Source organism: Mycteria americana, chromosome 2 (assembly GCF_035582795.1).
Source record: "Mycteria americana isolate JAX WOST 10 ecotype Jacksonville Zoo and Gardens chromosome 2, USCA_MyAme_1.0, whole genome shotgun sequence".
NCBI classification, from domain to species: Eukaryota; Metazoa; Chordata; class Aves; order Ciconiiformes; family Ciconiidae; genus Mycteria; species Mycteria americana.
The window spans coordinates 24508567-24521990 of record NC_134366.1 but is presented as its reverse complement, the minus strand read 5'-3'; the positions used below and the strand labels follow the sequence as shown (position 1 = coordinate 24521990).

General features: G+C 40.9%; 1 protein-coding gene across 2 annotated transcripts in view; it reads right to left on the bottom strand.

The window, feature by feature from the left end:
- Nucleotides 1-1407, bottom strand: part of RUNDC3B (RUN domain containing 3B) — a 55053-nt gene extending 53646 nt beyond the window's left edge. For both annotated transcript variants that reach the window (XM_075492752.1, XM_075492753.1), the window contains exon 1: nt 1028-1407. In XM_075492752.1, the coding sequence (XP_075348867.1) occupies nt 1028-1131 (104 nt within the window). In that variant the 5' untranslated portion in view covers nt 1132-1407. The remainder of the gene's footprint in view (nt 1-1027) is intronic.
- Nucleotides 1408-13424: the final 12017 nt, after the last annotated feature.

Genomic DNA, 13424 nt, shown 5'->3' with positions numbered 1-13424 from the left:
TACTCAAATTAGTATGATAAATTAAAAATTTAGCAATTGAAACAGACAAACTAACAGAGTCATTGCTACCAGCCTACTCGTATATTTAAAAGTTTGCCATGATGTAATGGGTCAGTATTGCACACTTCGTGTGTGAATTGCTGCATGAATTCAACAATGACAGCACTGGAAACGCTTACACGGAAAGCCATAGTAAGTATTATTAAGCTTATATAAGCTCAGCACTAAGATGCTAAAAAAAATTTTAATACACTAGATCTAGCCTATACTGCGGATCTCCTGATCTAGATTTTGGAGATAAAAATATCCCCTGAACGCAGCCTCCTCGGGACTGCTCTTGCTGCACCAGTGCGTTAGCAAGAACACAAGGTTAGCCACTTCTACAGCAGCTTGGAAGAACAGTTTTAGGTTTCACTGCACGTCCAACATATATTAAGTCTAAATTTTAAAAGCGGCCGTACTGCTTTTTTAGAGATTTAAGAGAAATCGACGCTACACCAATTCTGTTTTCACGAAGATGAAAACCTCGGTTCAACACTGCTGAGAGTTTAGTCTGCCCTGCCTTGTTCCGGCAGACGCCTTTCGCCCAGGCACACAATCCAGGTGCCGAAAACACACACCACCCCCCCGCACCAAAGATCATTTAACGCCCCGACGCACTGGTGCGCCCGGCGGCGATGCCAGATGTGTCCCTGCCCCTCGGCCGCCGCGTGAACGCCCCTCACGCAAACGCTCCCGAAGGAGCTGAGTCAGGATGGAGGCTGCCCGCTCCCGCCGCTACGTGCCCCCGGAGGCCGGCACCCCCCAGCCTCCTCCCTGACAGGGCGGCCGCGGCGGAGCTGCCGCCCGCGCTCCCGCCCCCGAGCGGCCGCCACGAGCAGGGGCCGCGAGCCACCTGCGCGGGGCGGGGGGAGGCGGAACGGTCCCCTCAGGCAGGGCTGCCCAGCGGCCAAAGCGGCGGGAGGGCGAGAGGAACGGTGCCCTCGGGCAGGGCAGGCGGGGGCGGAGCAAGGGCCCGGGGGCTCACCTGCAGACCGTGATCAAGTTCCGCCTTTCCACCGCGGCGTTGCGAGATGGGACGCTCTTCCTGCGGGCGGAGACGTTGAGCCCCCCTAAGCCGAGGGACGCCATCTCCGCTGGGGGCAGGTGGAGCCGCCGGGGCTGGCGCGGAGCCTTTGTTCCCGGCCTCCCGGTCTCGGGGATGCTGAGCCCGCCGCCGCACGCGGAGGAGGAGGCCCCCGTGTTTTCCCCGCTCCTCCTCCCGCCGCCCGGTCCGCGCGGGAGGAGCGCCCCGAGGCAGGCGGCAGGTCGGGCGAGGAGGCGCCGGGGTCCCCGCGGCGGGGGCGGCTCGGCCCCCCCCGCTCCCGGCAGCTGGGCAGCCACAGCGCCTCGGAATCACAGCGCCGCAGAGCGCCGGCGCCGCCAGCCAATCAGCGCGCGGGAGGGGCGCGGCGCGGCGCCGCCGACGGCCGGTGCTTCAAAGGAGCGCGCGCCGCTAACGGAAGCGGTCGGGAGGTGGGCGAGGCGCCGGCACCTGAGGCGACGGGAGGGTGGTGGGGTCGCCGGGTCGCCTTCCCGGCTGAGGAGGGGGGAGCGCTCTGCCAGGTGCGGAGGAGTGTGTCTGTGGGAGGCTTTCTGCGCTCCCGTTCTGCCAAACGTCCCTTTCCCCCCATTCGCCTTCGTGTCCCCTCTCTCGGTACGTTTCTGTGGGGTTCAGGACCCCCGACTGAGTCCTATAGCCCTCTAAGCGTCTGTGAAATTGTGAGCTTTTAATTCTTACCAGTTGTCTCTCTTCTTAGCGAGTTGCTGTCTAGGATGTGAGAACTTCTCTGCTCCTAGGCTGTGGTGGTGTTAGGCTTAGAGTTAAACCTGGTCTGAACCATTAGATGCTGCTTTATGGCATATGTAACCTTTAGAGGCCATACTTGTGGGAGTATGCGAGTGAAATGGTAATTCACTCTGCAACCGAAGTACAGGCATTTGTCCTTGCTCTAAACAAAGGCGTGACTTCTCAGCGTGCTTAGAAGAGCTCTGGGTGTCGGGCTTTGCCTTAGTGTCAAGTTGTACAAGAGACAACAGAATGAAATGAAGTTCAAGTCACTGGAAGATGGGATGATTCAACACTTCTGAAGAAAAGCTAGCAGTAAATTAATTGTGTTTTGTGGGGTGTGAGGGAGTGGATTTGGCTGGATAGCTGGGGAGATATGAAGCTGTATGGATTGTTTTCCTTTCAGGGAGGAAGTTCCCTTTCTGCTTAAGAAAATAACTTTATTTGTGTGCAGTGAGGGTGAATTGTGATAAATTGTGGCACAAGTCTTTATTCCACTGAGTTATGCACACGATATTCCTAAATGTGTCTGTTAAAGTCCAAGCTATTAATGAAATACAAAAATTTCTACTTATTGACATGCAGCTCCTTACTGGACTATGGTTTCCTCAGCGAATATCACTTGTAGATATGCAGCTATTTCTTAGAGATGCTATCAAACAGGGAACTATGTCCAGTTATTGACTGCCAATTATGTTACCTGAAGAGGAACTGTGTTGACATAGAAACTTTTAAAAAGTAGATTTCCATATAGATGACCATGTTTTCATATGTAGTACATACAAATGTCTCTCTTTTTTCATCAGAAGATCTTTAATAAATTATTTCAAGTGTTGTTACCATTTACCAAAACTTCCAAGATTATCCAATATTACTTGATATGCTGTATTCTCTCACTCAGCATGTAGCTGAGTAAGTTTGAACTATTGTTTATCTTCATTGAACTTCGTATGAAATGGTAAGTAAACTGTTCTGCCTTCCCAAAGGTAAAGCTTCATCTTTCTTGAGTGGATTTTTTTCCCCAAACACATTATAATTCAAATTCACTATGAGGTAGTTCTTCATTCTGTTTCCTGCCTCTTTTCCTCCCCTGTCCAGAAACAGCGTAAAAGAAGTGGGGGCACAGGTAAACCTGAGGGATTATATACTTTTTACTCTGAAAGCAAGAGTAACACAATTTTTGGATGAAATGGCTCTACTAGAACAAGATTGAAACAAGCTATTGTTCTTTACTCATTCTTTCAGACAATCAAAGGAAAATGTTGAATGTGTGATTTGTTGACTCTCAGAAATGAAGAGCCTGCCTTTGGGTTTCTTTCTGCTTTTCAGAGTCTTTGTTGAGGCCCATTGTCTCTGTAGCTTCTATTAAGAGATTCATGCAGCTTGAGTAATCTTTTGATTAAGTTCAAGCTGAGGCTGAAGTAGACTTAATATCTGCAGATGAGCGACTTCAGCTGCAAGGTCTGTTGTTCTTGAACTTACGATAAACATACTGGATAATTACCAATACTTTACAAATAACCAAGCAAAACCAACCAAACAAAAAACCCAAACAACAGAACTTCCCTACGTACATCAAAAGCAAAAGTATCTTCTCTATTCTTCTCATCTGCCTTGTTTCCAGAAACTGCAACTTTTCATTTTAAACCTGTTCAAGTATAAAAATAAAATCAGGCTTATCTGTTGGATCAAGCTTTAGGTTCAATATTGATAGGTTTTAGTCCTCAAGTAAATTAATTTTCTCAAAGATCATTGCTTGCTTTCAAATATAATTTATCTTCTACTACTGTCTTATCAAAGCAGTAACTATAAAAGGTTTCAGAAGACTTCAAAAGAATAAAAAAAATTAATAAATTGAATATCACCAGCTGCCTTAGACTTAAGAAAGCTCAATAAATTTATCAGGAAATTTACTGTGGTAACTCTTGCATTTTTAATCCCTCTCTGTAAGAAAATAGGCTAAGGGAAAATCTTACTGTTTTCAACTACCTAATGGGAGGATAGAGGGAACAGTCAGGCTCTTCTGAGGAGTGCATAGCAAATAGACAAGGGGCAATTGTCATAAGCTGCAACAAGGGATAGATATTAGGAAAAATTCTTGACAGCAAAGATGTTCAAACACAGGAATGGATTGGTCAGAGCAGCTGTAGAACATTTGTCCCAGAGATACAAAAAACTTAACTGGATGAAGAATCAGAATGCCCTGATCTAACTTTCAAGTAGGCCATGCTTTGAGCAGGTAGAAAAATTACTTCTGTTGGTCACTTCCAGCCTAAACTGTTTTGATTCATATCTGACACTTGTTATCATAGAATTATTCCTATAATTAATTTCACAAGAAAAAGTACTTTCAGCTCTAAGGTTTCTGAATACAGAATGCATAATATGGATGCACCGTATTGGTGACAATACTGCGTCCGTGTGTGTTGATGCACAGACTTCAACTGGTTCCCTCTAACAATGTTGTTAGCTTTAAAACATCAAGATACCAATAGCTCTGTGTGTCAGAGGATCCGGCTTCACTTAGAAGTCAGTCTCTGTAAAGCATGGGTATGAGTAATGAGTGATTCTAAAGAATCATACATACACCACCATCACCACCAGCCCCCCCCCCCCCCACCTACTGGGAACTAACTCCTGTTTGATTTCAACCATGTGAAGCTGGAATGCGTTACTTACAATATTCAGAAACAGTATTACTGAAGTAGGAATTTGAAGTGTCACTATAGGAATAAATACAGCAGCTATGACTGGTATAGCAGCAATGAGGAATACTAATTGGTTAAAATCAGTTTGGATTTACAGGTAGCAATGCCTTATGAAAATCACATCTCAAAGTAAAAAAGACTCAGAAGTGTTTCTCCAGATTTACTGGCTTTCAGTCAATAAGAAGATGCCTTTTAAACAGATTGTTTGCATAACTGAAGTGGCAAAAACTCCATTAAGGATATTCTTAATTAAAAAAGCTGTGATGTGCTCCCCTTTCAAATTTGACAGAATTCATTCACTTCAATTATTTTCTGAAGGCATAAACACACTGGGAAATAAAATCTAAAAGTCAGACTTTTTATCAGTGAGTTTGTGTCTCAGCACAGTTTGCAACTTTAAAACTTCACTTCTGAACAATTTAAATATTTACAAGGTTTAGTTCCACTTGAACGAACTTACTATACAAGTTGTAAGTTGTGTACTGAGTCTGGCAGGGATGGAGTTAATTTTCTTCATAGCAGCCAGTGTGGTGCTGTGTTTTGGATTTCTTACCAAAGCAGTGCTGGTAACACACCAGTATTTTAACTACTGTTGAACAGTGTTTATACAGTGTCAAGGCTTTCTCTGTTTCTCACACTGCACCGCCAGCAAGTAAGCTGTGAGTGCACAAGAAGTTGGGAGGGGACACAGCTGGGACAGCTGACCAAAGGGATGTTCCATATGATATGACATTATGCTCAGTGGTAAAAGCTCAAGGAGAGAAGGAGGAAGCAGGGACATTTGAGGCTATTGACTTTAACTTAATGCACAATTTTTTTCACTTTTGCCCTTCCAGTTCTCTCTCCCATCCCACTGGGCAGAAGTGAGTGAGTGGCTGTGTGGGGCTTAGCTGCTGGCCAGGATTAACCCACAACAAGTTGACATTGTATTGTGATTTGCAGTAGGAGAAAATGAACTTGATATCAAGATATCACGTAAGACTTCCTCAGTTAGGAGGAAAACACAAACTGGTTATGGTGCATTTGGTACGAGATGTGATTTATTTTACTATTGCACTTTCAGGTAGTTTTGAGTGTACTAATAGTTTGGAGCACGTCATGGATTTCAGTCAGTTGCTTAGCTTTTTGTATATGTAGGAGGCATACATGCTTGCTGTTTTAAAAGTTTGTGTTTTGAAGGGTTTTTGGCTTTTTTGCGCCTTTTTTTTTTTTTTTTTTTTTGGCAGCACCCTCTGCATATCTGTGTATATTTGATTTACCAATATCTTTGTACTGAAACCTGCTTGGTACCATTTGGAGTTCTAGTTGTGCTTTTGCAAATCACTCTTTCCTACATGAATTCTCAGAATCAGTAAATTTGTCAGATTATTTGTAGATCTTGCACTTCAGCATTATCGCTTATCCTTATGTCTTACAAGAAATTTGTAAGATTGATCCTTTAAAAGAAATGGATGTTTTAGAAGATGTTTTAGAAGATGGAATTCCACCCACCTTCTTTTTTGGCATGCTGCTGCTACTTAATTCTGTGGAAGGAGTGAAAGGAATTGAGGAAAGCAGAGTGGCATATGCCTTTTTAGAGCATACTTGGGTGACAGTCATGAACAGAAGGAGAATAAGAACAAGACCTGAATTCTACAGAATTACATCATCATAGCAGAATTGGCCAAGAAAAAGTAGACACTGAAATATGGAGCATGTTTGTGATTTGGGGCAGGAAGGATGTAAATTTCAATCTATTAGTTTTAAAACTTGTTGCAAGTCAGTTTAAGGTTGCTTGCCTGAAATGAGTAGGAAAACAATATTTGAAGGCATTGTGATTTAAACACTGGAAGCTTTTGAAAGCTATGCTTGCGAACCACAAATGAGATTACTGCTTTATGTCAGGGCATATAAAATAAAGTTTAATCTGTCTTCATTTCTCTTGATTATTCTTTTTGCATATTCTAAAGCTGTTATGTTATTAAAAGGTATTACACTTTTCCTTTGTGACTTTAAATATTTACATTGCCACTTGGTGGCCTCATTTGATCAGGTAATACATTATAAAAATATAAGTTAAGATCCTTTTTCTTCACAGGTGCACAATTCAAACCTTGATATATAATCTTCCTATACATCCAGGAACAGTATATCCCTTTTTGCAACTGAATATGTGTATTGCAACTGAATAATGCTGTGTTGATTGCTGTGGTTCTTGAGGGCCTGAATCGCTGATGTTGAAGTGGTCAGACTTGAGAGCTCTTCAGTAAGGACAGAACTGAAGTGGATGACTTTTCTCCCCTTCCTTCCATGCTCATCCTTGATGTTTTAATTTTCCTCGACCCTTCCCGATCAAAACAAGCAGAGGATCTAATCTGCTACCAACATAGTTTTACTTTTTTTTAGGACTAGAACTTGTTCTGATTTTGCTGGGCTTCTTTCTTGCTTATTCTGCATCCATAGCTCTTATTTTCCAGATTTTATTACGCGCAGATATTTTTCTGTATCCCTTTTGTGAATCTGTATCCCAAGTCTTTGTCTCTTTGTGGTTCCATATTATTCGTATAATTAGCTGTGTTACAAAACGGTTGTATATTATTGCTGGGTTTGCTGTTTTAACATGTTTATGTCTGGGTTCAAAGCAAGCAAATATTGATTGTATCGTGCTTAGTGGACTTCTACTCATAGAAGTCTTCTGCCTTGGTGTGCTTCCTATCAATGATGGGATGGAAACTCAGTTCCTTATGCCTTGATTCTGAACCCACAGTGTCAAGCTCTCCTGGCTCAAGGCTAGGTACTGCCTCAGAGCAAGAAGGTGGAGTGTCACCCTGCTCCAGTCTTGTCTCATGGTTTTCTTGCAAAATCCGTGGAGGTTTTTTGTAGTTGTATAGCTCCAGATAGCTCCAGGATCTTCTGTCACCCACTACAAGGCATACTGCAAGCTGTAACGAAAAGACAACTAGTTAATACATAGGTAATGATTAATGGTTAAAATAACATGTGACTCTTGTACCAGTACTTGACTGTCCTCTGAAAATGTTGTGGTAGAATCAGGGTTTCTGCATCTGTTTTTGATCTTAGTGGCTGTTGATTCTCTAAAGTAATATGTCCTTTCACTGTTTGGTGCCTATTCATGAATTTTTTTAGCTACTTGCTCTATTTGCTGTGATTCCTTAACATTTTTGTTATAAAGATTCCAAATTAACCCCAGGTTGGTGGTGTTCTGGGTATTATAATTCTGGTGATATGGGTGAACATTGCACATGTTTATCCTAAATTAGATAGATGAGAAATGTTGCACACTTATTTCTCTACACAGAGCACAGTTTTCTGGCAATTCCTACTGAAATAGATGCAAAGCAACAAGAATGTGTATCCATATCTGGTGTCATAGATCCTAGAATCATTAACTCCTAATTGACTCCACATACAAGTAGTTACTGCTATTGTAGGAGCAATATTCTTTTTCCATTGTGGGAGCAACATTCAATTTCGATTGTGGGGCCTTCTTCAGACTGCATTCCAATAGGACAGGCCCCAGTGGCTATAACCCCATTTCTTACAGTGCCTTTCCAAATCTCTTAATATACCATCAGTAATGCTACTTAGCTTCTGTGCAGTGACTGATAGATCTCTGTGCAGTGACTGATAGATCTCTTCAGGCAACAGCAATGCAGGTTGTGCATGTGCTGTTTTACAATCATCTCTATGCCTCCTGTATAGTATCTTGGCTTTCATTTCTACTAAAATCACAGTTCTATCCCATTTCAATGGTTGAAACTTAGGCCATCCTACACGCTGACTGTCCCATAACTTGTGTGTTGGTGATTATTGCTCACAGAATCTACTATGCTATTAGTAGTTTAACAATATTAATACCACTTTCCAGTTCCAGTACTTTTCTTTCTATAAAACTAATATTTTTGCTACTTCTATCCACATTTTGATTCCCACATGACATAGTTAAATCTTGGGTAAATAACATTCAAAGATGTATTTATAGATAGATTTACTTCATGGGTTTTGAATGTTGCATATAATATGCCCCAATTTTGATAATTTATTAGTCGAAGTTTCTACACCAATGGTATCCAAATGTCCAGTTGCAACTTCTGCTCCCTCTAAAATTGTATCTCTAAACCCTTTTGGTATGTTGTACTCAATTATAGAATCCATTCTGGGTCAATGCTACAAATGTCCCTTTAATAAAAGGAGTATATCTGTTCTGCCTTGGAAAAGTCAAAGTAAATGCTTTGTTCACAGCAATATGCACTCTGTTAATTTGCTGCCACTGGGCAGTATCTTATATTCCCAAAATTGTGAATTGTTTCTCAACTGAAATCTTTGGTTTAAAAAGTTAAACAACAGCAACAACAAAACTCTGTGAACTAAACATGTTTGACCTTTTTTTTGTTTTGTTTCAGTTTCTACTTCGCTTCTGGCTTTAACACTTGGTTTAACCATCTCTGGTGTTTTCCACTCATACTTCAGTTGCTGTCGTTGTTCAGGTTCCATCACAATTGTTGTAAGTTATTTTGATTTTTTAGCCAAGTAAGTAGAAATAAAATATCCAAGTTAAATTTGTATGCTGCTTCAAGCCCCTGTAATACATTCCCTTAAAATCAGAGACATTCATTAAAATCATAATATTATTTTTGGCATTGTGGAACATAGATGCTATTGTTTAACCTTCACACTTCTCTCCCACAATTTTAAACTAGTGGTGACATGTAGCCAATGTTTTCATGCTCTTTGGTACAAAAGAGCTTTCCAATGCCACTAGAGGTAGGGTCTGTTATCAACAAAAAGCAGGGTGCTTGCTACTCCCTTGTAACACAAACAAATATTCACAATTTTAAACTACAGTTCAAAATTGAACTACTGTAGTTCAACTGTGAACACAATTAGTAACTACAATAATGTAGTTACTAATATACAATTATTAATAAAAATAAAAACATGCGAACTTCACTCAGACAAAGCCTAACAATTAATTTATGCTTCTTCCTTTAATAGGCTTTCACTGGCGATGATTCTGGTGAGACTTCCCATACACCTACTGTTAAATTTTAATAGCAACATCTATAACATAACATTCTTGCTTTTTGTTAACTTATTTACCTTCCCATAATTAAAACTGAAACTGGAACTACTTACGCATTTTTCAGTTCTGGAGTTTTACTTGATATGCGTAAGGTCCTGCTTTATTTATAATTGGAGATAGTCCATCCCATTTACAGTTTAAACTGTAAACTTGCGTGGAAAATATGCAATATTACTTTCCATCCTCCTTGCCATTCTGCAGAGTAGTGGTGTGTTCTCGTTTGTTTATCCATGCATTGAGCATTCCTTCCCAGTTGAGTTGCTATAACAACATTAATTTCTTTCCAGTGTTTAGATAGGGTCTGTATCCATTCTTCAGGTAAAACATTAGGCAGCCTTTTTTCTCCCAGACATAGCTCTAAATCACGTGAACTTGTGAGAAGCTGTTGTGGCTCACAGGTCATTAAAATGACAAGAGGATGTGATATTCCAAACTTTTCTGTAATTTTTCACCATTTCGCCTAGTGCTATTTTTATAGTCCTATCGGGTCATTCAATTTACCTTGAACTGGGAGTTCCCAGCAATGTGGAACTTTTTTCTTCCAGGCCTCCACATAATTCCTTGATGATTTGCCTTGGAAAATATGTTCCTTGCTCCAAATCAATTTATTGGCTTAAATCCCGTCTGGAAAATACAACGTTAAATGCCTGCACTGTGGTAGATTTGGCTTTCTTTGGCCAAGTCTAGACTTGGCACTGTAGCTTTCTTTACTGGAACTACCTCAACCCATTTTGTCAGTGGATCTAGTATTAGCAAACAATACTTAATCCCACTTTGCATGGTAGGTGGGATTAAGGTGGGACTACACGTGGTCTAGTGTAGTCCATTTGTATCCTAGCCTGTGGTTCATGAATTCTCTAATGTTTTAATGTTAGTTTTCTCTTAGTGGCGGTATTCACCGCAGCACGAGTTAAGCAATTATGTACCCATCCGTTTTCACGTCTGGCCAACTAGCTATCTTCTAATACTCCCTTTTGCATTCAAGCAACCCCTCCATGATCTTGTTCATGCACCTACTGAAACAAATCTACTTGAAGTATATATAGTGTTCTGCATCTACAAGGTTTGTTATCTGGCCACACTACACTCTCTATGCTTCACCTGTCTACTAGCTTCTATAGTAATCACCCCTCAGTTTCCTCATTTCCATGTTGTAAAGTGGCTAGGTCTTTGATACCTTGCTTTGTATGATTTTCTTTGTTTTGTTTCCAAAATGGGTGTTTCTTCAAATGCTGAGTCTACTGGGACCACCACAACCTTGGCAGGGGCATCTGCTTGATTATTCCAGTACTGCTGTTTCTGTATTTTTCCTTTTGGTGTGCTTTTATGTGACCTGCATATTTTTTTCCTCTCTGCTTTTTTTTTAAACTATGTTCAGGATTTCCTTTCCATGATTGATAGGCTACCAGATTTCAATTCTGTGTTTGTAGGTCATCTTTATTCCACGTTGGTAGCCAAATAGTTAAAGCTTGATATATCCGGTCTGAAACTATGTAAAAAGCCAGATCATTTCCTTCAGGTTCCTCTTTTAATATTGTTAGCAGAGCTTGTAGCTCTGCTGCTTGTGCAAAGCGAAGGCAGGCAGCTCGCTCTATTTTTCACAGGAGTTGCAGCATATCTGATTGAGGATTTTCCATCCTTTTGATAAAAACTGGACCCATCTGTGAACCACACTGAATATCCTGTGGCACAAAGTCAGCAACGGAGCTTTTATTTGGTGAGAGACACATAAACAGGTAAAGGGCATTTATGTTCTGTTGCAGTGGTTAAAAGCCATATAGAGCTGGTGATAAAATCTTGTCATCTTCTACTGAAAGCTCTTAGTTTATAAAAGCCATCCAGCTAACCTAGGGTTTGATACGTATCCAGTTTGTACTTTTCCACTGATTATGTACTTTAGTGGAGTACGTGTGATATGTACTACTGCAAAATAGCTTCTAGTGATGTATTCCCAAAGCTCATTGCCTATGCCAATGCTAAGCCTGGTTTTTAATATGGGAGAGAGTTCTTTCCCACTGATCTTAAGACTCTCAAAGCAAAGGCTGTAACTTGCATCTTATTTCTGTATTCTTCAAATAGCAGTCCCAAGGTCTAGATAGGTAGTGACCAGCTGAACATGAAACAGCTTACAAGAATCTGGGCATCTGATGGCCAGGGTTTGAACTAGTGCAGTTTTGCTTCTTTCTGTTCTTCCCATTCTTGTTTGTGAGGTTTCTTCTCTTGGTTAGTGTTTTACTGATTTCTGCAAATGTAAGGAAATTCTCACAAAAATGTAAGCAATTCCAAAAGTGAATCTAATACAATTATTACTGTGGGAGCATGGACACTCGTAGTCAGTTCTACCCTTTGGTGATCCCAGCATCACCCTCCCTTCCTGACCTAAAACTATTCCTGAATATTTCACTTCAGATTGTACCAACTGAGTTTTGTCATGATTAGCTTTAAAGCCTGTGTTTTGAGTAATGCTGATTACTTCTTAGGTATATTCCTGGACTTTCAATTCAGTTTTCCCATGTACCAACACATCATCCATGTATGATATCACATAACATGTTTTGATGGTAATTTCATCCACATTTGGTACATTTGATCTGAAAGTGTTGAGGTACATAGATAAAACAATATTGCTTTCCCTCATAGGTAAATGCTTGTTTTTACCAGCTTTGCTCTGCTAGTGGAATTGCGAAGAAAGCATTGGCTAAGTCAATAACAAAAAATCAGTGAGATATTCTGCTTAGTGCTACAAGAATTTCAGGCATCTTTCCACCACAAACAACCTGAGAGGTGGCTACCTTATTTAAGTGTTAAAAATCCACTTTTAGGCTTTTTTCTTTGCTTTTAACCCTGGACAAAATGGGATGTTAAAATTATATGTCTCTCTACTAGGATCTCGCTTTCCAGTAAGCTTGTTGATGGTGGGTTGGAGTCCTTCCTCTGCTTCTTGTGGGTGTTGATATTGTTTTTTGGGAAAGAGGACGTGGACCTTCAATTAATACACAACTTCTATTTTTCCACATTTTAACTTACAGGCACACAAAACTTGAGGAAATACTGTTACCCAAATATCCACTGTTTTTACTTCCTCCGGATTCTTAATAACAAAGCATCAATGACTTGCAGGAATCACTCCACCCTCACCTCCCACTAGTCAGCCCCAATTCCACAAACATCCGTAGCAAAATCTGCAGCTAATCCGTTTTTGTTTCAGCAAGGCTGTGCCAATAATTCCCTGCTGTTTGTAAGAGGGATCCTCCCATTCCTACACTCAGAACTCCTGAACTTGGCAGATATTTAACTGCAGGCAGAGATCTTAATACAGGTGCTTGAACATCCTTTCATGCATATAATACAAGTTTCATCATTCTTCCACTTTCTTGAGTTCCAGCTGGAACAAATATTAATTGAAGAGTGTTTATTGACACTACGGTATCAATTAACATCATGGCACCAGTGATAGTTAATGTTCTTTCCCTGACCACCCAGTACTAATATTGTTATTGGCCATTTGCATTGGTTATATTCTAATTTTACCACTAGACCAGGGGCAGGTAGGTAGCAGAGTGTCCCTAGTCTTTGTTATTGACAGGAAGAGATGATGCCTGAGGGCTTCGCTGAGAAGGACCTGTTCTGTTCTGTAGTTTTTGTTCCTCCTCCTCATCTTTTTTTGCTAGCTTGACAAAACAAGCCAGCAAGGAATTTATATGGATTCTACCCCATTTTCTCATATCTTTGCCTCTTTTTCTCAAATTTTACTATGTTGCTTTCCCACAGTCTCATTGATATTCCCTAAAGGAAGCTTTTATCA